This window comes from Engraulis encrasicolus, chromosome 3 (assembly GCF_034702125.1).
Source record: "Engraulis encrasicolus isolate BLACKSEA-1 chromosome 3, IST_EnEncr_1.0, whole genome shotgun sequence".
Lineage (NCBI taxonomy): Eukaryota > Metazoa > Chordata > Actinopteri > Clupeiformes > Engraulidae > Engraulis > Engraulis encrasicolus.
Genome location: NC_085859.1, coordinates 48,712,959 through 48,736,457, shown reverse-complemented (window position 1 = coordinate 48,736,457; position 23,499 = coordinate 48,712,959). Strand labels below are relative to the sequence as shown.

The 23,499-nt window shown below is 42.2% G+C and overlaps 3 protein-coding genes across 3 annotated transcripts in view; 1 reads left to right on the top strand and 2 right to left on the bottom strand.

Annotated features, from left to right (window-relative positions):
* The window catches only part of LOC134445121 (guanylate-binding protein 4-like), a 4,693-nt gene extending 2,700 nt beyond the window's left edge, over positions 1 to 1,993 (top strand). The window contains exons 4-5 of the mRNA XM_063194206.1: positions 741 to 844; positions 1,889 to 1,993. Of these exons, the coding sequence (XP_063050276.1) occupies positions 741 to 844; positions 1,889 to 1,993 (209 nt within the window). The remainder of the gene's footprint in view (positions 1 to 740; positions 845 to 1,888) is intronic.
* Positions 1,994 to 6,534: 4,541 nt separating this feature from the next.
* Positions 6,535 to 7,995, bottom strand: LOC134445120 (mucin-2-like; the record flags this gene model as incomplete). The annotated part of the gene is made up of 2 exons (XM_063194205.1): positions 7,964 to 7,995; positions 6,535 to 7,636 (listed from the first exon to the last, which is right to left on the bottom strand). Coding segments are annotated over exons 1-2 (1,134 nt in total), but the record flags the coding sequence as incomplete, so codon positions are not given.
* A 462-nt stretch (positions 7,996 to 8,457) lies between these two features.
* LOC134445119 (meprin A subunit beta-like) overlaps positions 8,458 to 23,499 on the bottom strand; it is a 32,980-nt gene continuing 17,938 nt past the window's right edge. The window contains exons 13-18 of the mRNA XM_063194204.1: positions 17,841 to 18,017; positions 17,229 to 17,328; positions 11,508 to 11,720; positions 10,225 to 10,689; positions 9,735 to 9,938; positions 8,458 to 8,893 (exon numbers count right to left, since the gene is read on the bottom strand). Coding sequence (XP_063050274.1) covers positions 8,458 to 8,893; positions 9,735 to 9,938; positions 10,225 to 10,689; positions 11,508 to 11,720; positions 17,229 to 17,328; positions 17,841 to 18,017 — 1,595 coding nt within the window. The remainder of the gene's footprint in view (positions 8,894 to 9,734; positions 9,939 to 10,224; positions 10,690 to 11,507; positions 11,721 to 17,228; positions 17,329 to 17,840; positions 18,018 to 23,499) is intronic.

Here is a 23,499-nt window from a genome sequence, read left to right as displayed (position 1 = left end):
AAAATAGCTTTATTTTCATCTGCCTTTGAATAACTTGTAGGGTTGATATGAGCGGTGATCTTCTTCATGTACCCTCTCTTTAAATGATAACTTGCATATGATAATGTGCTATGATTGCTTTATTGATTGATTGATTGATTGAATATAAAAAAAAAAAAAAGTGAAAGGCCATTGGGAAACTCCAACTCCCATTGTCATTGTGACACAGCACTCCACCGCACACAAGTGAACACTGCACACTGCGAAATTGCATTTATGCCTCACCCGTGCAAGGGGGCAGCCCTCAGTGGCGCCCCATGGGGAGCAGTGCGGTGGGACGGTACCATGCTCAGGGTACCTCAGTCATGGAGGAGGATGGGGAAGAGCACTGGTTGAGTACTCCCCCCACCAACCTGGCGGGTCGGGAGTCGAACCGGCAACCTCTGGGATGCAAGTCTGACGCCCTAACCGCTCACCCATGACTGCCCATGACATGATATGATAAACCACAGTCAGCTATATCCTGTTTTTGCCCATTATCAATTGTTTACTTAACTTCAAGGAAGACATACTCAGATTCTTTTTGTTTGGCTTATTGTCATGTAGGGACCTATGCTCATAGCACAGAAGTTCTTGTTTTAGCACTTTTTTTTTCTTGTGTACAATGTATTAAAATGGCACGCACTGTCTTTCCCATACACATTATCAAGGATGTCTAAAAGTTATTCTACAGATTTCACTTGTTTCTCCTTTCCCCCAAGGTGATGAGAAACATGACACATGGATCTTCTGTCTGGCTGTTCTACTCAGCAGCACTCTGGTCTACAACAGCATGAGCACCATTGATAACACAGCCTTGGAGACAGTATCCTATTACACACCCTCAGACACACACACAGACACACACACACACACAGACACACACACACACACACACACACACACACACACACACACACACACACACACACACACACACACACACACACACACACAAACACACACACACACACACACACACACACACACACACACACACACACACACACACACACACACACACACACACACACTGCATACTATATTATACATACTGTACATGTGTGACGGTTCTCATCTGCTCTAGTTTGCTAGCCTGATAAACCAGACTAAATGTGGATGTCTAATTTAGTCTGGCCTCGATGCATAATACATCCGAAGATTGTTGATGAGAACAACCTTCCCTCAAAACCCTGCCCGCTTTGATTCAAAACACATCTTTGCGTTGTAATTGGTTTGCCAGATTCATGGCATTCTGGCTTCATTGAATCATTATGCGAGGCCAGACCCACCCGTAGACAAAACATTTTGCCGTCCAGCGGGTGGCGCTGGTTCACCAGGCTACTAGTTTGCCACTCTGGGCTCGAACCGCGAACTCTCAATCACAACAACAGTTTGACATGGGCGCACAGGTACAGGAACACTGAGCTAAATGTCAAGGCAGACTTAAACTGCGTCCCATTACTACCACTTCCACTTCCACTTGAACTTCAACTCGTTTGGAGTGAAATTCAAAAGCGAGTCATTCCCTCGACAATAAAGAGAAATCAAATTTTCCCCTACAGATTGGGACAGACTTCAGGTGGAGGGTGACGTAGGGCTACTCAAGTATATCATCTCATAAAATATCTTCCTCCAATAGGCCTACTGTTTCATTAAATTATTGTGAGGCAGCTCACTCGCTGCTCCAAGTATGAAGCAGCGTTTTTTATGTCTTGGGAAATCACGTTAGAAAAAACTGTCCAATTTGTTTGCCAAGCATTCAACTCCACCTTTATTAGACTAAGCAGATCTCGTGTTGATCAGGCATTTTTATGCTTGGTTGTGACCGTGCCTATTGAAAGGGTAACTAGAAAATGGCACGAAATAGAACGAAGCCTCGTGCAAGGGATTTGTGGGGAACGAGAGCGTTGTTCTGTTGAAATTTGCGAAAGAAGTGGCAGTGGCAGAAGATGGCAGTTGCCCCCCGTGCTGAAGGGGGTGTTGGGGACATGTGGAACGTCCGGCTGCCTTACTAGGCTAGGCCTATAGGCTATATCTTTGGTCATAATTATATTTTTTGTAAAATTATGCTGGTGCAAAAGTGAGTAGGCCTCTCTTTGCACAAATCAAAGCAAATTTGTTCATCTTGCTGTCATTTGATCACACATGGTTCCAGCAATCCATAGAATATCCTTTGTCTCTGATGAGACCATGATAAACAAATTTGATGTAGATGGTGTCAAGCCTATGTGGTGGTAAAAAGTGATGGCGTACCAAGAAAAATGCTTAAAGTGAAGTAGGACTGACATAGTTTGGGGTATGAATGCCACTAACAGTAGGAAGCTGAATTTCACTCAAAGACACATCCTTGTCAACATGTGCTGAGACTGCTGAAGTGGATCATGATCCTCTCTATGGGCGTCAGGCCCGTTGTTAGGCCTATTTTAGGGGGGCTTTAGCCCCCCCTACATTAGTATTAGTCCCCCTTTTAATGATTTTGCACAAAAAAAAAAAAAAAAAAATATATATATATTTTTTTTTCCAAAAACAAATGCAGTAAAGCACTGACTACGAACCACCAAGAAGGCCAGTTAATCTGAATACAAGTTCCTGTTTGCTTATTTATTGTTTAATGCCACTTATAGGCTATCCTATTGCACAGCAATAAAAGCAGGGTGCACAGCAATAGGCCTATGTTATGCGGGGGGGAAACAGGTAGAGGATTGTGCTTTGTGACTAACACCTCGAGAAAAGTGTAATCACTTACACGGATGAAATCTTCCGACCCAAAGTATCATTTTCCCCTCACAATACCCGTGTAATAAATCCATTTGACATTGTCTTGAAATTATAGTTGAGCTTTAATATTTGTCTTAACAGTTTGAAAACACACATGAACTGATTAAAATAGCTACTAATGGAGTAAAAATGACCTAATATCTGCCGGGGATGCATAGTTTTCCAAGTAAGGAACCTGTTTGAATGAATCGCTTCCTGACCACTGCTTCTCCTGGAGACGCGCAGTTAGTAACTCCTTAATTGCATTGGAAAGATTCTACATATAGTAGGGTTGGAAAGGGGGGTCGACGCGCACCCCCTGGCTTTTTTTTACGCCACCTAATTTTTTTGTATCTTTATAGTGTCTACTTCCAGAATCTGCCAGGTGCCAAGCTGAAATAATGTCCCATGGCCTTCATTTTTAACCATTTCATGCACCTGACAGGAACCCAACAGATTGAAACAATGACTGATAATAGGTCATAACTTTTGAAGTAAACTACAGAGACAAATTAACACATTTTCCAATACAATATTGACCTGAGGAATGAATTTAAGTTGTTGTTTTTGACTTTTGACAACATTCAAACAGCATAATTGCTCATAAACAGCAATAAAATGACCCAAAATATGTAGACACTCAACTATCTTTTCATTCTTTTGAGTTTTGTTGTCTTTTTTCACCACCAGCTCTTCCTTTATCATTTGAGTATTATATAGGGTAAGCTGAAATTATGACCCCCAGTCTCCATTTTTGACCCTTTAATGCGCCTGACTGAAACCCGACAGACTGAAACAATGATACAGAATGGGTCATAACTTTTTAAGTGGCTCAGGCTTGCACTGTTTATTTCGAGCACAAGGCAAAGGAGGGTTTTTTGCAATTGTTATTCAAGACCCTAGAGGGCAGTATTTCCCAGGTAACTCTTTTCCGTTTGAAATATGTTGTTCTTCATAGAAGTTTCCCAACCTTCTCCTGTTTAGCCTTTGTAATCTGAAATAGGAAACTTCAAAACTACATGAAAAATATTTTCAGACAATTATAATCCTGTCAGATTCCCACTCTAAGTAGAGTTAGAATGGTGTCAATAGGAATACAGTACACTGCAAATTCATGCTCTGCTAATGGGATGGCATGGCCATCTTAATGCTTTCTCTCCCCCAGCCTCCTCCATGACTGAGGTAAGCAGAGCATGGTACCGTCCCTCGGCACTCCTCCAATGGGGTGCCATTTGGGGCTGCCCCCTTGCAATTATATGCGATTTTGTCGCATGCAGTCTGCAGTGTATACTTGTTTGCTGTGTTACAATGACAATGGGAGTTGGAGTTTCCCAGGTGGGCTTTCACTTTCACTTCACTTCACTTCCATTACCATAGGCCTATGACAAACCTATAAATACTTTAACCATCAGTGCTCTATCATGTCTATCAAGCCATCCTCCATACAGGAGTGACTCAGATTAAGAAAATCTCTGTCACTCTATTAGCACCCAACATCTGTTGAAAATACCCATACTTGCCCGGACAGTACTTGCCTGAGATCGGTTCTCAATTAGCACTGGTCTGGACCCTCTGTACTAAATGATTACCAAAACATGATAAGACCAGGCTGTCATTAAAGGATTGCGTAAAATGAAAGTTTCACCATCGATTTGCCAAGCCACATAATGTATCTAATGATGAGACATTCTGAGAAATGCTGCGACATCACGGAGTTAGCTTGTTTTAAGCTTTTTAGTGAAAAGCGCAGCCAATGTTAAACGCTGGGGCCAATCTAAAATATCTAAGTAATCAGTTGAGTTTCAGCAATAAGCACGTTCAAAAACATTCCATACTTCAGAGCTGTCATAACAAAGGTCTCGTCAGTCAAGCCGAGGCACAGAGAAGAATATAAAGCTCTTTGCAATATTTCTGGGGTAGGGTGAGGGTTAAAAATAAGAAAGTAAAGAAAAATAAAGTTTTTTTAATCATGCGTAAAAGCTTTATAAATGGTTCATTGCATTCAGACAGTGTAGTCTCAGTGTACAAAATGAACACAATTTTAGGGGCTGTTTAAGGCAAAATATATACACCTTCGTTCCAACAAGACAAGGTAGAGTGCACAGGTTATTTGGAAATGGCATGCGGTACAATCCTCAAGTTGTTTCTGGAGCAAAATGTAATAAATCAGCTAAATAATAATTTTGCTGATATGTCTAGCTATTAGATGTGTTACACAAAAACGAAATAATACCACCTATAGGATCTAACTTTTGGTGCTCTGATTTAACCCTTGTTAGTCCATAATTACATGTAATAGTAAGCAGGGAGTGTGTTATCCCATAGCATTAACTTCATGTGCTGTCATCCAAAGGCATGGTACTGTGCTTTACAGGTCTAGACCATGATGCAGGATGGACATCCGTGAGTCATCAACAGGAGCAAAGTGAAGAGCAGGATGAGGGGGGAGCTTGCCATCTTCGGAGAGAAGCTGCACAAAATGCTGTCACAAGGCCTGGAAAAAAACAAGCCCCAAATCGATAAGTTAGTCTATCAGAACTCTATAAAGGGCCACTCACACCAAGAATTATAATTACAACTATACAGTAGGCATACACAGTAAATAATATTTCAGTATGAAGATGTTTATCATGTTTATCTGGATCAGTCATACAAAAAAGGAAGGAATTGAAATTAAACTGCCAAAGTAATTCTAAAGTAATGTTTATACAGTTATTGGACACGTGTCATATAAGTAAGCACACATACACTACCATACAAACTCCATCTACAGTGTTTATGTGGCAATAAGCAATGTTGATTAATACCATATTCATATGAGAAACTAAGACATGGGCCACATTCATTGTATGGGAGAGTGGGGTACATAGTACCAGTTTTTACCTAGGGTGACAGTAAGGAGAGGCCATGATAGTTGTGCATCCATGTAATATATGAACGTATAATTCAGGATGTTGTGCATCTCTGGAAACTTTTGAGCTATAGTACTTTTGTACAACTTGTTCCACATGCAGGATAAGTTGTGCAATTGACCACTGCTTTGGGATCAATTGTACCAGTGATTTATATATTATATAAAATTATATTTTAACCCTTTATGGGACACACAAATCTCAACTCCCAAGTGAAAACAGGCTTCAGGCCACTGCTGAGTGGTCAAATGTCATTATGTGTGTGAAAGCCTGATTTCCCCTGATTAACTTGATATAACCCACTTAGTTGTACACCCTTATAGAGAGGCATGGTAGGGGGCATTTGTGATAGCTGTGCAAGTAATTGTAAGTGATCAAATATAGTAATTTGCCCTATGCGTACTTACCCTTTCGCACTATTAACCCCACTCCCCCTTATGTTTTCTTTATGGAACATTTTGTGTAAGTTTCATATATGTCTGGTTTGCTTTGGCTGCCATCCACCTAGTATCTTGCATCAAGTCTTGCATTAAATTTAGACAAAACAGACTTCTTGGTATGAGCGATAAGTTGCCCCAAATGTCTTGTGAAGTGATGCTCTGAATGACTAAATACTGGAAAAATGAAGTGTTGAAGCTGTGACTTACTCGACATCCTTATCAGGGTCCTCTGTGTCTGGATTGATGGTGCTTGTTGTGGCAGTGGAGCTGGATGCAGTGGTTGAAGTGGTGGCTGGCGTGGTGGTTGGACTAGTTGAGATGGTGGTTGGGTTAGTGTTTGGGGTAGTTGTTGAGCTGGTGGCAGGAGTGTTTTGAGTGGTTAGGCTAGTCGCAGAAGTGGTTGGGATGGTGGTTGGGGTAGTCTTTGGAGTGGCGGTTGGGGTAGTGGTTGGAGTGGTTGGAATGGTGGTCTGGGTGTTGGTAGGAGTGGTTGGGATGGTGGTTGAGGTGGGTGGGTTAGTATTTGGAGTGGTGGTTGGGGTAGTGTTTGTAGTGGTGGCTGGCGTGGTGTTTGGAGTGCTGGTTGGGGTGGTGGCAGGTATGGTTTGAGTGGTCGCAGGAGTGGTTGGGTTGGTCTCAGGAATGGTTGGGATGGTGGTTGGGTTGTTGGCAGGTGTGGTTGGGATGGTCTCAGGAATGATTGGGATGGTGTTTGGGGTGTTGCCAGGAGTGGTTGGGATGGTGGCAGGAGTGGTTGTGGTTGGGGTGGTGTCAGTGGAGCTGGCTTCAGTAGTAGGAGAGTTCACATGAGTGGTGGAAGGAGTGACGACTGCAGAGTTTGGAGTTGTTGGAATTGGGGCAGGAGTGGTTGGAGGGGGGCTGCTTGCAGAGGTTAGAGTGGTGTCAGGAATGGCTGCGGTGGTGCTTGGAGAGTTGACAGTAGAGCTGATTACAGAGATTGCGGTGCTGGCAGGATTCGTACTAGTGGTGAGTGTAGAGCTGTTTTCAGAGGTTTGAGTTGTTGGAGTAGTGTTAGGGGTGGCTGAAGTGGAGCTGGTTGCAGAGGTTAGAGAGGTGTCAGGAGGGGCTGGAGTGGTGGCAGGAGAGGTGGTTTCAGTGGCAGTAGAGCTGCTTGGAGTGGTGGGACTGGTGAGAGCAGTGGTAACAGGAGTAGTTGCGGTGATTGCATTAGAGCTGACTACAATGGTTGGAGTGGTGGCAGGATTCTGTCCTGGTGAGGTTGGAGTTCTGGCATGAATGGTGGCAGCAGAGCTGAGAGCAGAGGTTGGATTTGTTGGGCTGGTGGTAGGGGTGTTTGGAGTGGTGGCATCAGTGGCAGTAGAGCTGGTTGGAGTGGTGTCTGGAGTGACTGAAGTGGAGCTGGTTGCAGAGGTTCGAGTGGTGTCAGGCGTGGTTGATGTGGTGGCAGAAGAAGTGGCTTCAGTGGCTGTAGAACTGGCGTCAATGGTTGGAGTGGTGACAGGAGTGGTTGGAGTGGTGGAGGTGCTTTTGGGAGAAAGTGTTCAATTAAATAGTCATATTTCTGAATAATTTAAAAATATACCACATCTATTTCTTCACAATCAGATTTTAACTTAATCTTTTACATTGGCTGGAAGCTAGAAACAAAAGAAAATTGTTCAAGAACAAGTGCATATTTTAAGAAACCTCAAAAAAGACAGTTGATCGGATGAAATATACTGCCCATTACTACGTACTTAGGTGTCTTATCTATGTCTCATCTATGCTGATGACACTCAAATTTGCACAGATATGCACAGATACCGATATAGCTGCCACGTCACATGTTGATTAGGTCACCTAAACCCAGACCTTTTCCTAATCCTAACCGTCAGTGAAGTCATGCTGCCACAAGGGGGCAACTTTGAGGTGCACGTCACTTTTTCACAACAAGGGCATACCTTATATATCAAAAACGTCCATCTAATCAGGTAGTCAGAAATTGACAAGTTGGGATGAAGCACTGTAGAGTTCAACATTAAGTTTTGCTACTGTTTCCTGATTGAATGTTTTCACACATTTTGGTTGGCATGTTCTTGTCCAATGATTTTCCTCAGCCACAGCGGCACAAGGAATCTCACTCTCTATCGCCACTTGCTTGCAACTTGTGACACACAGGTGGGCGTTCAGTGTTCTGTGTTTTATGTCAGTATGTGCGCGGGTGTTCACTGTAAATATGTGTGTCGATGTATTTTGTAATTGTACATGTTTGAATGCCTGTGTGTACTGTAGTCTGTGACCCCTCAACTACTTCTATTCTTCTGAAACTAGTATTTATTGAAAAGAAGAGGAATTTGAGCTTTGACCTACTTGCCATCCTTATCAGGGTCATCTGTGTTTGGGTTGGTAGTGGAATGAGGAGATGTATTGATTGGAGTGGTGGAAGCAAAGCTTAATTCAGTGGTTGTTGTGGTGACCAGAGTTGGCAGCGTGGTTGGAATGGTGACAGGAGAGCTTGGGGTCATGGCAGGAGTGGACAGAGTGGTGGCTGGAGATGTTTCTGTCATATCTGTAGTTGTTGGGATGGTGTCAGTAAGGCTGGCTGAAGAGGTGGCAGGCTGCTGAGACAGAGTGGTGGCAGAAATGGGGGCTGTAGCGCTGACAAGAGAGGTTGGATTTGTAGTGGTGGTGGTGGGAGTGTTTGGAGTGGTGGCTTCAGTGGCAGTGGAGATGGCTACATAGACTGGAGTAGATGGAGCGGTGGCAGTAGAGCGTTCTTCAGTGGTTGGAATGGTTGAAGTGCTTGTGGGAGAAAGTGTGAAATTAAATGATCACATTTCAGAATAAAGAAAAAATAATTGAAGATGCAATTGAGATTAGCAACAAGTGACAACAAACTTGCTGCTATTATCACCTACATCTTTAACTGGTCTCTTAACTTTGCCTGCATGTTTTAAATCGGCTGTGATCATCCCAGAATCCAAAAAACATCATCGCCTGTGCTGAGGATTACAGGCCTGTCGATCTCACCACTGTTTGTTATGAAAGTGTTTGAATGCTTAGTCTATGAGTTCCTGTCACACATTACACTAGGCTTTCACATATTTACCTACAGTGCAAACAAGGGACTGGTGTACTTGCACTCACTTCATTCTACAACACCTTGACTGTAAGTCCACCAATGCCGGTGTCCTATACATTGATTCACAACACTACCCTGCCTATCAGATTGCAGAACTCCTGTCCATGGGTGTCAGCCCTTCACTTTGTCACTGGCTACTTAACATCTTTTCTAATTGAAACCAGTGTGTCAAAATCCAGAATATTTCATGAACCAAGATCCTGTACACTGGCGCACCACAAGGTTGTGTATTGTCACTCCTGTTGTTGTCTCTATACACCAACAACTCCAACTTCCCATCTATCAAATGTCTAACATTTGCAGAAGACACCACAATTATAGACCTCATACATGACAGGGACGAAACATTACATTGTGATGAGGTCAAATATCTAGTGTAGTGGTTTGCAGTCAATAATCTCACACTCAACATCAAACCCAAAATAACTCCTAGTCAAATGCATGAGTTATAATTTGCAATTGTACATGTTTGAGTGCCTGTGTGTGTTTTTAGTCCGTTACCCCTCAGCTGTGGTGGCAGAAATCACTCCTGCAGAGGTTGGAGTGCTTTCAGAAATGGGGGCAGTAGAGCTGGCTACTGAGGTTTGACTTGTTGGGGTGTTGGCAGGAGTGTTTGGAGTGGTTGCTTCAGTGGCAGTGGAGATGGCTACGGAGATTGGAGTAGAGGCAGTATAGCTTTCTTTGGTGGTTGGAAGGCTGGAGGTGCTTGTGGGAGAAAGTGTGAAATTAAACGACCACATTTCAGAATAATGAAAAAAATCTTAAAATTTGCTTGCAACTTGTGACACACAGCCGGGTGGTCAGTACACTCACTGTGTTTCATGTCAGTATGTGTCTGAGGGTTTTCACTGTAAATGTGTGTGTCCATGTAGTTTGTAATTGTACATGTTTGAGTGCCTGTGTGTATTTGTGGTCTGTTACACCTCAACTGCTTCTCTTCTTCTAAAATGAGTGTTTATTAAAAATAAGAGGAACTTGAGCAGTGACCTACTTGCCATCCTTATCAGGGTCATCTGTGTTCGGGTTGGCAGTGCTTGTAGATGATGTGGTAGTGGAAGGAGGAGAGAGTGTATTGATTGGAGTGGTGGAAGCAAAGCTTAATTCAGTGGTTGTTGTGGTGACCTGAGTTGGCAGCGTGGTTGGAATGGTGACAGGAGAGCTAGATGCAGAGGTTGGGGTCATGGCAGGAGTGGACAGAGTGGTGGCTGGAGTTGTTTCTGTCATATCTGTAGTTGTTGGGATGGTGTCAGTAAGGCTGGCTGAAGAGGTGGCAGGCTGCTGAGGCAGAGTGGTGGCAGAAATGGGGGCTGTAGCGCTGACTAGAGAGGTTGGATTTGTAGTGGTGGTGGGAGTGTTTGGAGTGGTGGCTTCAGTGGCAATGGAGATGGCTACAGAGACTGGAGGAGATGGAGCGGTGGCAGTATAGCTTTCTTCAGTGGTTTGAATGGTGAAGGTGCTTGTGGGAGAAAGTGTGAAATTAAATGATCACATTTCAGAATAATTAAAAAAATTGAAGATGTAGTTGAGAATAGCAACAAGTGCTAACAAACTTGCAGCTATCGTCACCTACTATACATGTTTATCTGGTCTCTTAACTGTGCCTGCATGTTTTAAATAAGCTGTGATCATCCCAGAGCTCTGTCGGTCTGTCGCTCTCACCACTGTTTGTTATGAAAGTGTTGGACTACTTAGTCTGTGGGTTCCTGTCACACATAACACTAGACTCTCACCAATTTACCTACAGGGCAAATAAGGGACTGGTGTACTTGCACTCAATTCATTCTACAACACCTTGACTGTAAGTCCACCTACGTTGGTGTGCTATTCATTGATTCTCAACACTATCCGGCCTATCAGACTGCAAAACTCCTTTCCATGGGTGTCAGCCCTTCACTTTGTCACTGGCTACTTAACATCTTTTCTAATTGAATCCAGTGTGTCAAAATCCAGAATATTTCATGAACCAAAATCCTGTACACTGGCGCACCACAAGGTTGTGTATTGTCACTCCTGTTGTTCTCTTTAAACACCAACAACTCCAACTTCCCATCTATCAAATGTCTACAATTTGCAGAGGAAACCAAAATTATAGACCACATACATGACAGGGACGAAACATTACATTGCAATGAGGTCAAACATCTAGTGTAGTGGTTTGCAGTCAATAATCTCACACTCAACATATTAAAAACTAAAGAACTCGTAGTGAAATGCATGAGTTGTAATTTGCAATTGTACATGTTCGAGTGCCTGTGTGTGTTTGTGGTCTGTTACCCCTCAGCTGTGGTGGCAGAAATCAATCCTACAGAGGTTGGAGTGGTGGCAGAAATGCTGGCAGTAGAGCTGGCTACTGAGGTTGGAGTTGTTGGGGTGGTGGCAGGAGTGTTCGGAGTGGTTGCTTCAGTGGCAGTGGAGATGGATAAGGAGATTGGAGTAGATGATGTGGTGGCAGTATAGCTTTCTTCAGTGGTTGGAATGGTGGAGGTGCTTGTGGGAGAAAGTGTAAAATGAAATTATCACATTTCAGAATAATGTAAAAAATAATTAAAATTTCCTTGCCAACTTAAAACACACAGCTGGGCGCTCAGTGCACTGCGTTTCATGTTAGTATGTGTGTGAGGGTTTTCACTGTAAATGTGTTTGTCACTGTAATTTGTAATTGTACCGTACATGTTTGAGTGCTTGTGGGTCATTTCACGTGAAATCAGACACCTTGGGACCCGACCGACCCGGATTTCAATCATACTTGGTGTGCCTTTTCAGTAGCAAGGTAGCACCCCAGAACTGCATTGGTTTGAATCTGACACTAATATTAAGGGAGAAACAGACTAGGAAAGGTTCACATGTGAGGGTAGGACACTATACATTCAGCCTTGAATATATCAGTCAGTGTTAGTCACAAAAAGATGCCTGTGGTGTTGTTTGAAAGCTCTTTTCTGGCTCTACATATTACACAATCACCTTGGAATACAACTACTCTCAGAATATGAATTATGATAAATTGAAAAATTAAAAATTGAATATCTAAAAAACTTAAATTTTAAAATGGCCAGTTCCTTGTCCAAACGTAGCCGGCAATGTCATGAGCAGCACCTAAAATGCTGGTGTTCGGTTTTTTATTCATTTCAGAGAGAAGTTGACTCACAAATATGGCATCATACAGACCACTTACTAATAATATGGTAATACCATAGTAGCATCACATGACAAAACAAAAACAAAACAAAAATGGTCAGTGTCCATGGTCCCAGGTTTCAGAAACTAAGGCAGATGTCCATTTATACACACCAAATGATGATATGTGAATGTTTGAACATTCCTTCTCTGTGTACCTGTGCCATCTTCCCTTTACCGTACTTTAAAGAGATAATCAATGGCTACACTCTCATTTTGTACTCTACCAGTGCATTTGAAGCAGCAGCTGTGTCTTTTGTAGATAATGTATAAGTACGTCCCGTTGCAGTTACAGGTTCCACTACCAGAAGCACATCCTGATGATCCATGACAAGTCTATCTGGTCTGAAGGGAAAAGTGAAGGATGGAGATGGCCCATGAGGATGCAGGAAGTTCAGTTTCACCTCTCCAGTGCTCGGCATACATTCCTCAGCACATGCTAGCCACCAGTTGCCATCATATACAGCTACAACGTACCCTTTGATGATTGAAAATGTAACACATTCCTTTACTGAGCTCACTCTTTCAACTCTGCCTTCTCTGAATGCTGAAAATGGCCTAACTTCCACTGTGTCCATTGACAATGGGCAGAAGCTGTGTAGTTTTTGAGTACCTGGAATAGTTCTTGCAGATTCAAACCTTTTCAACAGGTTCTCAGCTTCATGATGGTACATCTCTGTTGTGGCAAACTGGCAATGGATGTTCTTGACATTATCCTTGACAAATTCAAACAGTTGGTATGGCGTTACAATTTAATTGTCAATAGGACGCTGCAGACTTGCTCGTGCAGCAAGCCATTTAACTGTCCCTCCAACGCCATCACATGGACCTTTTCCATGTGATGTGGCAAAAAAGTGCCACTCTGCAGGTATGTGAAAATCTGCCTCGTGGTGGCACAAATTTGTTGTGTTTTTAAGGTTCTTATATTGTGCAGCACAGCCATCAGAAAAAATATAGGATCTTCTTTGGACGTTCTGTCATTGATGAAGTGTCACTGAGGAACTGAATTAGGAGCTTCTGAAACAGATGTACAGCAATTGTATCATGAATGTTGCAGTCTGAAATAACAACAAAACAGATTTTTTTCCCAGTTTCAACTGATCTTGGTAGTAGCATACAAATGGATGGATTGTGGCCTGCACTGGTTGTTCCAGTGAAATGATTGAATAGCATCTTGAATTACAAAACTATAGTTTTAAAAACGTTCCTGGTTCAAGGGAGTCAGTCAAGGATAATGTCAAGAACATCCATTGCCAGTTTGCCACAACAGAGATGTACCATCATGAAGCTGAGAACCTGTTGAAAAGGTTTGAATCTGCAAGAACTATTCCAGGTACTCAAAAACTACACAGCTTCTGCCCATTGTCAATGGACACAGTGGAAGTTAGGCCATTTTGAGCATTCAGAGAAGGCAGAGTTGAAAGGGCGAGCTCAGTAAAGGAATGTGTTACATTTTCAAGCATCAAAGGGTATGTTGTAGCTGTATATGATGGCAACTGGTGGCTAGCATGTGCTGAGGAATGTATGCCGAGCACTGGAGAGGTGAAACTGAACTTCCTGCATCCTCATGGGCCATCTCCATCCTTCACTTTTCCCTTCAGACCAGATAGACTTGTCATGGATCATCAGGATGTGCTTCTGGTAGTGGAACCTGTAACTGCAACGGGACGTACTTATACATTATCTACAAAAGACACAGCTGTTGCTTCAAATGCACTGGTAGAGTACAAAATGAGAGTGTAGCCATTGATTATCTCTTTAAAGTACGGTAAAGGGAAGATGGCACAGGTACACAGAGAAGGAATGTTCAAACATTCACATATCATCATTTGGTGTGTATAAATGGACTGCCTTAGTTTCTGAAACCTGGGACCATGGACACTGACCATTTTTGTTTTGTTTTTGTTTTGTCATGTGATGCTACTATGGTATTACCATATTATTAGTAAGTGGTCTGTATGACGCCATATTTGTGAGTCAAATTCTCTCTGAAATGAATAACAAACCGAACACCAGCATTTTAGGTGCTGCTCATGACATTGCCGGCTATGTTTGGACAAGGAACTGGCCATTTTAAAATATAGGTCTTTTAGATATTAAATTTCTAATTTTTCAATTTATCATAATTCATATTCTGAGAGTAGTTGTATTCCAAGGTGATTGTGTAATATGTAGAGCCAGAAAAGAGCTTTCAAACAACACCACAGGCATCTTTTTGTGACTAACACTGACTGATATATTTAAGGCTGAATGTATAGTGTCCTACCCTCACATGTGAACCTTTCCTAGTCTGTTTCTCCCTTAATATTAGTGTCAGATTCAAACCAATGCAGTTCTGGGGTGCTACCTTGCTACTGAAAAGGCACACCAAGTATGATCGAAATCCGGGTCGGTCGGGTCCCAAAGTGTCTGATTTCACGTGAAATGACCCTTGTGGGTATTTGCAGTGTGTTACCCCTTAACTTAGCCTGATTACCATCGACTTCAAATCTCTTCGAGACTTGGTCTGACCAAGAGCATAACAATTAACATTTCCCAAACGGCATGGTTGACCCGTCTCCCTAGGTTTGCAACTGGTTTACTGGTTTCCGAAAAAGTGTGTGGAGTTCCCGATTTTTCTGGAGATCAGAGACGATATTTACATTGCTCTTGGCTTGACTAGAAGCAACGCTGAAGGTGTTGCGTCACTAGAAGGGCATGGCCTGACTACCATCAACTGCTTCTCTTTATTTCAAACGAGTATTTATTGAAAAGAAGAGGAACTTGAGCAGTGACCTACTTGCTATCCTTATCAGGGTCTTCTGTGTTTGGGTTGGTAGTGCTTGTAGATGTTGTGGTAGTGGAATGAGGAGATGTATTGAATGGAATGGTGGAAGCAAAGCTTAATTCAGTGGTTGTTGTGGTGACAAGAGTTGGCAGCGTGATTGGAATGGTGACAGGAGAGCTAGATGCAGACGTTGGGGTCATGACAGGAGTGGACAGAGTGGCGGCTGGAGTTGTATCTGTCATATCTGTAGTTGTTGGGATGGTGTCAGTAAGGCTGGCTGAAGAGGTGGCAGGCTGCTGAGGCAGAGTGGTGGCAGAAATGGGGGCTGCAGCGCTGACTAGAGAGGTTGGATTTGTAGTGGTGGTGGTGGGAGTGTTTGGAGTGGTGGCTTCAGTGGCAGTGGAGATGGCTACCGAGATTGGAGTTGAAGTGATGGCCGTCAAGCTAAATGCAGTTGTTGGACGGGTGTCTGCACTGGTTGGAGTGATGTCAGTAGAGCTGGCTACAGTGGTTAGAGTTGCTGGAGTGGTGGCAGGATTCAGTCCTACAGAAGTTGAAATGCTGGCAGGATTGGTAGTAGTGGTGGCAGAGCTCATAGCATAGGTTGGATTTGTTGGAGTGGATGTATGTGTGTCTGGAGTGGAGCTGATTGCAGAAGTTAGAGTGGCGTCAGGAGTGGTTGGGGTGGCCTCAGGAGTGGTGGCTCCAGTGCTTGGAGTAGTAGCAGGAGGGGGCAGACTGGTGGCAGTAGAGCTGGATGCAATGATTGGACTGATGACAGGAGTGGTGGTTGGAGTGCTTTCATTGGTGGCATTTGAGCTGGCAGGAGTGGTGATTGTGGTAGTGGGAGGAGTGGTAGTAGACGATGGAATAGTTGGATTGGTGGCAGGAGTGTACGGAGTGGTGGCAGGAGTGTATGGAGCTGTTGGAGTTGTGACAGGAGTGGTTGGAGTTTCAGCAGTAGAGCTGGGTGGAGATGTTACGGTGGTGTCCGCAGTGGTTGGAGTGTCGAGAGTGGCTGCAGTGATTGGCTGAGGTGTTGGAGTGCTATTTGGGAGCCATTTGGGATAGTGTTATATTACATTATCATATAATTTACAAACAAACAAAACCGTTGTCAAAATCAGGTTCTCACTTCAGCTTTCACTTTGGTTGTTAACATATGCATTCATTCCATTAAACAGTTGAAACATTCTGGAGTAATGTTTAAGAACTGCTCCATAAAACAAATAGATTTTCTACTCAACATTGTGCATCATTTACACCTGACACCATACATGAGTATTGTGACTGGTAAAATGTTGCAATCTTAGTCATTGTGGCAATATGACAGAGGATTGGACATTTATTACAGTAATATGCATCTGCACAACTAAGTCACACTAATGACTGGAAGTGATATAAATGAGTCAGCTTGTGCCAAAAATGTAAAATTAAATTTTGGGTTCCTATGCGCTGAATGCTGAACATGTAAAACATTGATGAAATGTTTCCATTTGGTCATTGGTGTGGCCAGCAGTCATTGGTTCCACAATTTCACTGATGGTGCATTGCCAGACTGTACTGTACTTTTCATGTTATTGCCCGGCTTCCCAGACTAGAGTAACAGAAATACCAAAGTATTCAGAACCCAGAATAGAACATGGAATAAAAAGGGTGCCATGGGTGCCATTTAAATCTTTGACCTACTTTCTTTGTCTATGCCCTGAAGAAGGCCAATGTGGCCACAGCACGTAGGCCATGTGTCTTTAAACAGATTTGCTATATTATATTAAAGCCGTTTAAAATATTTTTGCTCACATCTCAGAGTGCATCTGCTCTTTCCTTGTTTTTGGATTCCACCCGGTGCAGATGAGTACCTGAGTAACATTGTTTGTCTCCTGAGCGCTCTAAGCCCTTTTGTGTCTTCTTATTGAATAAAAGGTTTTAGAGAAATGAAAAAGAGTGCATTTCTAACTTGGAAAGCTCAACATAACAAAGTTAAAGGATTCATGAGAACATATCAAAAAGTAATCCCAAATTCCCATTGTGAAGTAATGAATTGGGGTGGGTACCTTAAACATGAATAATTGCTCTCCTCAGAAATGGCCATGACATTTAGCTGTGGAATGGCGGGGCAGGGTAGAGAGTGGTTTGTGGACAGAGGCCTAATATCTGTGTGTGAGATAGAGATCAAGTCAGTGTTGAGTATTCTTGTGTGTTCTATACTTGTAAAAATAATGTGGTTGGTGGTTTACATTGAATATGTCTTAGTCCAGAGTCTAAGGTCTCCAGAGAAATGCAAGACATTCAAATTCTTTGTCTATTTTAAAATAAAGTTCATGACTGCTAAAATCGTGTATAACCACTCGTGGAAGTTCCTTATACAGTATTTCATGTAAATATGGTCCACAGCTAGACCTAGAAATATATGTATGTGTTAGTGCTATGACATGTAGAAGTTGGAAAGTTAAAACAAAGGTGTTGTTTCTATAAAGGGGTTATAAAATCAAAATGATCGTGGATATGGTGTGACTGTGACTGGTGTGGCTTTCGTTGAAAAAACAGGAAGTCACACAGTTGATAAAAACAGAACTGTAAATTTGGTGTTAATTTTATCAGTTAATGTCATTCCAATATTCCAAGATTTACAATTTGAGTCATTGTAAAGTTAGAGAACCACCGACCTTGCATGAAGAAAGAGATGAACACATCACCTCCTTTCAGAAAGTCCCTCTGTTGAAGCTCATCCAAAGTCATGAATGTTCCATATCCATAACCGTAGCTGACATAAAAAATCTCACCATTTTCGTTAATTTGAAAACCATTCTCACGTGGATTATCCCAATAAAGATGACCAGCAGCTGTATTAGAAAAGAAAAAAAGAAAAAAGTAATTTGAGATAAAATCTCAGTTGTACAGAAATGTGTTGAGTATGACCCTATGTATCGTTCCTGCTAAAACAGTAGGACAAGCAGTGAAGTATATCGGTAGGGACATGTTGGGCCAGGTGAGCCAGGTGTGTTTTAACAGAGTGATTGAAATGGCCTCAGCAGTGTTCGCTCACAATCTGTGCTGGTAGCACATAATTGCAGAAAAGTCCTGGCCATTCTAATGAAACATACTAATGTTATTGACTACCAAATCATGGGAGAACCTGTTTTTACTTGCCATGCGTTGGCTCCCAAAACGGGAAAACCCTTTTTTGAGTTTTTTAAACGGATTCTGAATCTACACAGTCTAATGCACATTCTGTGTGATTTTCGTAATTATGTGATGAACAGAACTGACCAGAACTGAATAGATCATGAAAACACCTACAGTCAAAACTCCTACAAAGTCATGATTTGGACATTTCATCTGTGCAACTTATCACAATGCAGTATTACAGTTATGAAGCGAATGAAATCATGCACACTTCCTCTTCACGTCACATCAAGTCGCCTGAGTCATCAAAATAGCGTCCTGTCAGGGCTTTGCTAGCTTATTGTAAACACAGGCCTACAGAAGGATAAGGAGGTTTGCTGTCATCAAGTGCTTGCTCAGCTTTCAAACACGCCCTAACATGTGTCTGTAGGTTTAAGACAGGGCTCTCAAGTCTCACTCTTTGAGAGTGTGACACACACATCTGAGCGATTTCACACTCTCACACTCCACACATGGTATTTCACACTCTGAAGTTTTGATAACTTATCCAATCGGCGCACATTAATTCATCCAACCTATCCACAGACGCGTCAGAAATTGGTAACAGCGCTTCTGTGTTCAGACTAGTTATCACGCTATTCAGCCAATCAGAAAATAGATTGGGGCAGATCAGAGCAGTGGATCAGAGTTTCATCCAATAGCGCATCCAATATCCAATAGTCATCCATTGTGGTATTTACAGGCAAGCTTCTCAGAATGTGGCATACAGCCTAATAATAGCAGTAATTTCATTCGTCAATGAGAAACAGTGAAATTATTGACAACTCATAGCAATTAATACGGAGAAATGACGTGCCACCAACCATTCGAGTTGTGCTGAGGACGATCAGAGTTCGTTCAGTGTATCCAATGGAAAGGGGCTCTAGTTCTAGTCGGAGCCGCCATGTCACATTTAGGAATAGTATGTTTCTCGTATTGCATTTGATTTAGAATGTCATGGGAATAAACCGTGGACGTGGAGACAGAAGAGGAGACAGAGTGGTGGGCAAATAGTAGACTGGAGAGAATGGAGGAATGCAGAGGTAATGGTAGAAGAGAGGGCAAGTAAGCTAAAAGTCAGGGGCAACCAATAGTGCTGGAGATATCATGGTACTGAATGAAAAGGTGTATTATTTGGGTCTTGCACCTAAAAAAGTGATTGGACTTCAATTTAATTTGAGCTGCTAATGTCAATGCACAATAAAGAACAGATACAGGTAACCTATTTTAAGCTATCCCCCTACAATGAACATTGTCTAAAATCATCCCCCTCAATGAAAATGGTCAAAAATCACCGCCCTCTAAAACAGGCATCCCTTCTTCACATATCGTCTTAAAACTGCACTTTTAAAACTACATTTTCATTTTTTTCTCAGGGGAGAAGCCCCCAAACCATCAATAGTTGGAATCAATCTCTGAGTGACCATCCCCAGCTGCTTTTATTTTACAACTCGAGCACTGGTTAGGGCTAAGCATATTGAATAAATCGTGTATTTGGCCTAATCAAACTTTTTAACTAGCTGGGTTGAAGGGAAGCCTAGTGTCAATGGGTCGATGGGTGACGGGTCGATGTCTGCCAGACCCCCCCCCCCCTCCTTTTTTTTTTATTATTTTTTTAATCTCACTCCAAACAATCTTCAAAACTTGATAGCCCAATATTCGGTCGCTGTTCAAAAATTGTCAAAAATTGATAAAACTGGCTGGGAGTCTACTGTAGGTCTAACATTTCAAAAAAACTCCTGGTAGTCAATGTGTTAAGTCAAAGACAACAATAAGGAAGCTACTCCAAATGAATCTCCAACTCCACCACTCCAACTGAATTGAAAGTTTGGCAAAAAACATGTCCCAGCAATGAAACTACTAATTCTGTTGAAAATCAATTACATTTTCATGAACAAAATGAATCCAGGTAATAGCCAAGGAGTCTGTAATACAAATGTAATTTTTTTTCACATTTCAGTGTAGGTTTATTACTTTTCATGGCTACAAACCTTCCCACACCCTGTAAAAACGGCTGTCCCTAGGACATTTCAATTGACTTTAAATAATAATAATAATAATATCACCATGACGTGGAAGAACGTATTGAAGTGGTTCTACAGAGCTGCAAAAAAATGGAGTTTAAAACAATATTTAGGCCTATTTACCATTTTTTTTAAAGACAATATTCCAAAATTGTACTCTAGCCTCCACTGAGGTGCATTTGGAGGGTTTTTTTTGTCCCCACCGTCACACAAAAAACCTGACAGTGGTGACATCTGATGGAGGTTAAAAAAAAAAAAAACACAGAAGTATACAGATGGTGTAACTTCAATCTGCTCATTACCGTGCCGTGCCGCGGCAGCGCACCGTGATCATTACACCCTGTGGCCATTCGGAATGCGGGGGGCAGTATAGCACTGCTTTTGCAGAGCAGCGTCTGCCTGTGCTTGTACGTCTGTCTGTGCTCCCGTGATTGTCCATCCCCCAGTTTTAGTAGTAGTAGAAATACAGTCAGCAAATTGCATGTTTTATTTAGCATTGGGCATTTGATAGGGCATTTGATAATAACACAAGTGTGAGCCCTAAACAAGACCACCATGTGAATTTAAACTCGACTTTTTTCTGTCTTGCATTCACCGTCTCCCAATCCGTCCCTAACTTATTTCGGCACTATTCAAGCCAGGAACGGGTATCCTCAGGATACAGAGTTTGCATACCTACTACAATTTGAACCGGTAAAGACAATTAAAACCGAGTCAATCAGACAGGAACACCATTGTAATTAAGTGTGTCCCGTGACGCCAGCATGAGAGAGATCGAATTTTAAATTTGGCGACGACATTCTGTCTTCAAAACTGGCATCGGCCGCTTCCAATTTAGGACCATAGGCCTATTCAACCGTTTCCACAACCTCACTGATCACAGTTGCTTCATCTCTAATGCCAGGGCTAAGAATAACGAAAATAGCAAAACAGAGTAGGCTAATAAACCGTAATGGAGAGACTGAGGAGACATGAAATCAAGCGGCAGAGTCGGACCATTTTGAGTGGACCGATGTCGCTTGCTTTGTGTAGCCCTATCAAGCAAGCCTGTCTGTCTCATTTGTGCGATGAGCACACAAACACAAATTGAACCACTCGTATAGTGTGAGTCAAACAGACATGAACAACATTGTAGCCTAATGAAGTAGTGCCCCGTCATGTCAGCATGAGAGAGGTGATTTTACATTTGGCGACGACATTCCGTCTTTAAAACTGGCGCATGCCGCTTCCCCTATTGCAGGCTATTACCTGATCTACACTGTCGTTACCACAACAAACAAGGTAGCACAACTTAATACTATTACTAGCCTATATATCTGATAGCCTAAATAGTAGGTTGAAGACGGGGGTATTATTGGTGCACTGTTTTTTTTTTGCGAAGCAGAGTAATCTGCTTCAGTGTAGCTCATTGTACGTTGATCCCTCCCTCAGTTTTAGGCTACAAGTGGAAAGAGTCAGCCAATTGCGCGTTGCACGTAACATTGGGTATTTTATAATAACACAAGCGTGATCCCTAAACAAGACCGCCAGTCGACGGTGTTTTGTTTTCATTATTCTGTCCTGCATTCACCGTCTCAATTCCGCTCCTAAAGGCTAAGTGATGTCTGTTAATTATTTCTGCACTACCTATTCAAGTCAGGAACGGATATCCTCAGGATAGCCTACGGACTAATAGGTTGAAGACGTTTTTTTTTGTATTGGTGCTTGTGAACATTTCATCCTTTCAATGCGCTGTTGTGCGCGATCGACGGGATTCCGGTTAACTGGGGATGTGATGCACACATGACAAGACATCTGTTACACCAGGTGTGGCTAATCATCTGTGATTAGGACTGCAAATTCAGTTGCTTCGGTGGAGATGCGAACCAACAGTATGACTGGGGAACTATGACTCCTTCGGAGGCTGGATAACCTGTCGCACCACGACATGTCACAAAAGGCTGTGCAGTCCCTGCTGTAACCCACCCCCTCCCCCACAGACAAACATTCATGTTCTGAAAAGTTCAACACGTTCTGAAAATTTTAGCCGCTTTGCATTAAGTTTTCGAGCAGACACTTGTCCACGGCGACGCAACATCGAAAGAGAAACGCAGAGACTGTTCACAAATAACTGAATAAAGATTTCATTTAAAAAAAAAAAAACACAGCATTTCTATGAAAATGTGCTGGGTGACCACACTGCCTATGCCTATTAGTAGAGCGGCTACAAGGCCAATTTGGCTTGAATCGTGCAAATTATGATACAAGCATGAAACTTGGCAGGTATGTGCTTAAGACCAATACAATCAAATCTACCTGATTGGCCACTTGAAATGGCAGCCATTTTCCAAGATGGCCGCCAAAAAGGGCTCCAGAAATGGATTTATTGCATAGAATTGACCTAGAAATGTATGATAAAAGCATGAAAATCAACATGTATGTGTTTAAGACATATACGATCAAATCTACCTGATTGGCCACTTGAAATGGCGGCCATTTTCCAAGATGGCTGCCAAAAAAGACACCAGAAATTGATTTATTGCATAGAATTGACCCAGCAAATTATGTTTCAAGCATGAAATTCACCATGTGTGTGCTTAAGATCAATACGATCAAATCTACCAGATTGGCCACTTGAAATGGTTGCCATTTTGCAAGATGGCCGCCAAAAGGACCCCAGACATTGATTCATTGCATAGAATTGACCTAGCAAATTATGGTACAAGCATGAAATTCAACATGTATGTGTTTAAGACCAGTGCAATCAAATTTACCCAATTAGTCACTTGAAATGGCGGCCATTTTCTAAGATGGCTGCCAAAAAACTAAAAGACCCTAGAAAATGATTTATTGCACAGAATTGTCCAAGCAATTTATGATGAAATTCGGCTTATGTGATTAAGACCAATAGGCCTACAATCAAGTCTACTTTATTTGCTACTTAAAATGCTGTCCATTTTCCAAGATGGCGGCCAAAAAGATCCTAGAAATTTGCAAATTTCATATGTGAAAATTGGAAATTTGGTGGAAATAATTGGTCACTCTCCTTAAATATGTTAGCATGGATGATGAAGTGATACAGATATTAAAAATGTTCTGCAATGACACATAAGCCACTCACAGTATGACACACAAATGGCATGGTGATGACATGCTA